Source organism: Cornus florida, unplaced genomic scaffold, assembly GCF_030987335.1.
Source record: "Cornus florida cultivar Cherokee Brave unplaced genomic scaffold, ASM3098733v1 CherokeeBrave_3.0.0_Hap2_Chr03, whole genome shotgun sequence".
In the NCBI taxonomy this organism is placed as follows: domain Eukaryota; kingdom Viridiplantae; phylum Streptophyta; class Magnoliopsida; order Cornales; family Cornaceae; genus Cornus; species Cornus florida.
Window position 1 is genome coordinate 74,862,816 of NW_026775573.1, and position 5,307 is coordinate 74,868,122.

At 35.9% G+C, this 5,307-nt stretch overlaps 1 protein-coding gene across 1 annotated transcript; it reads right to left on the reverse strand.

Moving 5' to 3' along the window:
• Positions 1-760: 760 nt before the first annotated feature.
• Positions 761-1,978, reverse strand: LOC132300788 (glycine-rich protein 2-like). The gene has a single exon (XM_059798028.1). The coding sequence runs from the start codon at positions 1,871-1,873 to the stop codon at positions 1,130-1,132; it is 744 nt and encodes a 247-aa protein (XP_059654011.1). The 5' UTR covers positions 1,874-1,978; the 3' UTR covers positions 761-1,129.
• Positions 1,979-5,307: the final 3,329 nt, after the last annotated feature.

Below are 5,307 nucleotides of genomic sequence, written 5' to 3' on the forward strand. Positions count from 1 at the left end.
ATCACAAGAAGACCAACTAAACAAACGAATTAGGATTTGGGGTTAAGTCTATAGCGAGATATACCAATTACAACTTCTCAAGTAGGGATTCTAACTCTTCTTATCACCACAAATATTAGTTTTGCATATTATAGGCAGGGTGTGATGAGATCCCTCCCAAGGCTTCCATGGTGGTCAAACCTTTGACAAGTATGTGAATTTTTAACCTATGTGGCAATAGTGTCCATGTTCAATAGAGAAGGTTTCAAGAGGAGAATCAGTTGTAAGATATTTGTTCTCTTCGCTAGCCCGTATGACACTATCAATTGGACCAGTGGCAGTTACCATTAACAAAAAGAATTAAAATCCTCTCTTTAAAGTAAATGATCAGAATACCTTCTTCCACAAAGTTTAAAAGCAAAAAGGGAAAAAATCGACAAACAATCACATGTGGGATAGAAAATTATGAACCCAACCTGTCATGGAATACGGACCACAAGCTAAGGACCTAAGAAAAGACAGCCATATGTTACTATTATTGGGTGGCTTTAAGCAACGAAAGCTCTAACGTTTCCAAATAATGGAACAAAAGAGATTCCGAACCCATCTGCACTTCCCAAAAATATGAGTAAGAAAAAGAAACCCTAAAACACCATCCTCATCATATGCAAGGCAACAAAAATAAAAAATAAACAGAGCATGTTTTATGTTATATACAAAATTCCCTGAAAACCATAGCAAACTTCCATTGATTAAAATAATATTAAGAGAAGCCAAAAAGTAATTAAAAAAACTCCAATTCATTAAGATCAGGTCAATATGTATGCATATATATATATATATATATATATATATATATATATGAAGATAGAGATAGCATACCCACAACATTATGTAAATTGCCTTCTTTGGACTCCCCCCCACACAAAAATAAAGACACACCAACAAAATTCCAAATATTTCTTGCCAATAAAGCATATATCCCAAACCTAAGAAAGCCAATAGCTAAACCATACTTCAGAGGAGGCCATATAACGACAATACTACTAATATTATTCAAGATTGATAAATTCTAAGGCGGTAAACCTAAATGCAGAAGAGAGGGAGTAAAACGTGAAAATACACATTTACCCTTCCTTTTCAATCCATTTCAGCGAGCAGAGTTGGGGCAATCTCGGGAAAAATGCCCTTGCTCCCCACAGTTGTAACAACCGCCACCCCCACCACCTCCGCCGCCACTGCCATACCTTCCACCACCGCCTCCACCGCCATACCTTCCACCACCGCCTCCACCGCCCTGATAACTTCCACCTCCGCCTCCACCGCCCTGATAACAGTCCCTCGCCATATGCCCCGCCTCCCCACACTTGTAACAATTGTTACCTCCACCTCCGCCACCATAACCACCACCTCCGCTACCACCGTAACCCCCACCTCCATACCCACCGCTGCCACCATAACTCCCACCTCCATAGCCACCGCCGTCGCCGTAACTCCCACCACCGTAACCCCCACCCCCACCGCCACGACTGCCATAACTACCGCCATAACCGCCACTTCGACCGCCACCGCCACTTCGACCCTCACTGAAGCCATACCCACCACCGCCTCCGCCTCTTCCGCCGCCGCCGCCGCCACGGGTAGTACCCTGAACCGGCCCCTCGTTTGGGCCAGTGACATCGACCGCTTTGATACGGCCGTCACCACCATACTCGACCAAGAATTCTACCGCCTCACCATCCCCGAGACTGCGAAAGCCCTCAGATCTGATCGAGGACTGGTGGACGAAGAGATCTTCGCCGCCATCGTTCGGAGTGATGAACCCAAAGCCCTTCTGATCATTGAACCATTTGACCACACCCTTCACTCTGCTGTGCTCTCCTACCTCGTCCATTCGATCAGATTCCAATAAACCCTAACCCTAAAAGAAAAGCAAACCAAGCGAGAATGACCCCTAATCTCTCTGAATATATAGGAGGCAAGATTGGCATCTCTAAATTACATTTACACCCCTCCGGTTTACATTTTATTGCACACATAATAGAACAAATACTCGTATATATTAAAAAATATATTTTTTTATATATTAAATTACTATATTACTCATTGTGTTTGTGTATATATATACACTAGTAAAAGTGTATTTTTGGGACGTAACTGAAATTTGATTTATAATTTATTTATAAATTAATTTTTAGAATTTTAGTAATTTAATAAACAAATTATATTTAATTTATTAATTATTTGTAAGATAATAATTTTTACATAATTAAACAACAATATATATATATATATATATATATATATATATATATATATATATATAATTTGGATTAAAAAAATCTGGGCTTAGTAAAAAAAATGGCATGATGAGGAGAGATAATATGAGTCATATTTCGCTTTTCTGATTTTCCCTTTTTTTAAATGAGAGGAATTTTAAGAGAAGCAAGGAACTAAGACCTAAAACAATTTAAATTGAGATTATTTATGCCACGTATTGAATCTTTTATATATTTTATTCGGTAAATAAATATTCTTGATATTCCATAATCTAACTATTTATAGAATTTATTAAATAGGGGTTTTTCAAAAAACAAAAAATAAATAAATAAAAAATAGGGAGAAACTAATATTTTTTATAAGTAAATATTTTAAGAATAATGCGTACATCCTGCGCAGGGAGGATGTACTTCATCATCCTTGCTCACGTGGCCCTCTCCCTTGTTGACACTTGTCCAAAATAAATAAATATATATATATATAGGTAATGCTCATTTATCCAGGTTAAACCTGTGTCTCGTAATCACTCATCTCTCTCTCTTTCTCTCAACTATACAACTTAATTGGAAACTCAATCCTTCACTTCGCTTTCAATTCGCCGCAAGGCATAATCTTCCTATCTCTCTCTCCATCGTAGAGAGAGATGTAAAAGTTTTAATCCCACAAGACACAAAGTTGGTACATAGTCCTTCAATTCGAAAACCCTAGATCTGACTCTCTCTCTTTAAAAATGTTCGGAAGAGACAAAGGCGGATAGGGCTTAGGCAAGGGAGGTGCCAAGCGTCATCGGAAAGTTCTCCGGGACAACATCCAGGGCATTATGAAGGACCATTTATCCTCAAAAAGAGTGATTGAGCAACTGCTGCCAAAGAAAGATTTTATCCTTGGCAGTATTAGCAACATAAATTCCAGTGAAATAAAAGGTCAGATGATCCAATTGCTTAGTCAATGTTCAACTTTTAGAGCTTTCTAGAAAAGAAGACTTCCATGACTGATCTACTCTCTTAGGACTTGAGACTCCTACAGAAAAAGGAGGATCAGCACGTGAAAATGGGTAACCTTCAAAGCAGAACCATACATATCTTGCTATTAGACTTTGATCTTACCTCAGCCTTGAGGCTACCTATAAATATATTTTGTTAAAAACTTTCTCGGATTGAGCTTACAGGTCGAATCCTTGCTTCGAGAAATTCGAAGGCTTCGTATTGATCTATATGATTCTCCGTCTATTCTTTGATGAGCAGGAAACAGATCAAGCTACAGGGTAGGACTCTGTATGGATTCGGTGGTTGATTATCAGTTATAATTTTGGGGTTTTTAGAAGTAAGTTATTTTTGCAACTGGTGGTTTTAGAAGTTAGCAATATTAGTTGTTTTGAATTACTGTAATTGAGATTTTGTCATAGGATTGCAAATATCTGGTTTTTAATGAAATTGCCATGTTTTTACCTCCAATTGTGGTTTCAGTTCAATTTTTATTAAAATCCCAATCTCTGTTGATTTGATTTTGAGTTGAGCTTGCTTCGTTTTATTTAAAGTGGTTGATGTGTTGGGATTTGTTTCATAAAACGCAAGAGCTTCTTCATTGTGTTTGTAGTTATATCTAAACTGTTGGACTTGTAGTTTTGAATTAAGTGATCCTGTAAGTACATGTGAATGTTTTGTGGAAGTATTTGCAATGAAGCTCTTGTGTGAAAAGTAAAATGAATCAATTTTGGACATATACCAATATGTATTTGTTCTTGTACATTGCTTGATTATTATATCAATAGTTGTAATTCAGTGAAAGCTCTAAGTGATTAAAAACATACAGAACTATAATACTCCTAGTACTTTATTTCCATTTTTTTTTTCATTTTTGGCAATATTTCCATTCATTTACTTTATAATTTAGAATTTTAATCAAAATATGATACAAAATATTCAATCCATAGCATCCCAAAAATTCCACCAAACATGCCTCAGATTATCTAACAAGTTTTTTTTTAGTTATAAAAACAAAAAGTAACACAATCCCTGGCATGCCCCAAAACTTCACCAAACAGGCATCATATTGAGTAACACGATTCAATAACTAACTATAACAACAAAAAGTAACAATCCCAGCTTCCCAAAAGCTCCACCAAACAGGCCTCAGATTGAATAAGAAGGAGGAAAATTTTCAAATTGGTTACCTTCTTGTACAGTTTGTGAGAGGTTACCATAATGCGACTTCTACAAGTATTGAAAAACTATAATTATTAGAAAGTTAAAATAAATAAATGTACATCATTAATTTGTAACATTATCAATTGTTTTGTTAGGATAATATAATTACCTGAAGTAATTGTGTGTAAAACATATTGGGTTGCCAATTTGTGATTGCCTCAAAAATTTCATGACTGTAGTTCATCATTGAATAAGTTTTGGAAGACGTCTCTACTCTAAGGCCAATTTGAGATTCCTTTCAAATAAGTAATAATTACAAAATCGTAAAATAAAACATAAGCCAAGGTAAAGAAACATGACACAAAAAGAAATGAATTACCTGGGTAAACATATCATGTCTAGCTTGTTGCTCTTGTGAGCTCCAACTACTAAAAATGGGCTCCTATAATATCCACTGAAAATAAAAAAAAAGTAAGTACAACACTGATCACACTTTAATTTATTTACAAAGTTTAAATTATTTATAAAGTTTTATAAAATGCCTCAGAGGCCTTTTGTGTTTGTTGTCTTGTTGAATTTTTGGCATATGAGTTTTTTCTTCGTTTTTCAAGTGCACATTTTAATCGATTACGTGGACGCCTGACTGTAACTTTTCTTTTAACTCCTATTAGCACACAATTCTTTAGTGGAGCTATCGTATCAACTTCCTCATTTTGACCAACTAAACTTTTGCCACCACTTACATTATTTGAGTAAAGTTCTTTCTTCAATTCCTCCAAGTCATTAAGCAACACAAGAGCACGATCATTTGCATATGCATATAACTTCTCATGTTCTGATGCTAAAGATGAAATCTGATAAGCGCTGAAAAGTGTGCATTTAAAACCCTTAATCTTGAATA

What these genes read in the sequence shown, in the direction of transcription:
- LOC132300788 (XM_059798028.1), bottom strand. Translation starts at nt 1,873, where the DNA reads ATGGACGAGGTAGGAGAGCACAGCAGAGTGAAGGGTGTGGTCAAATGG.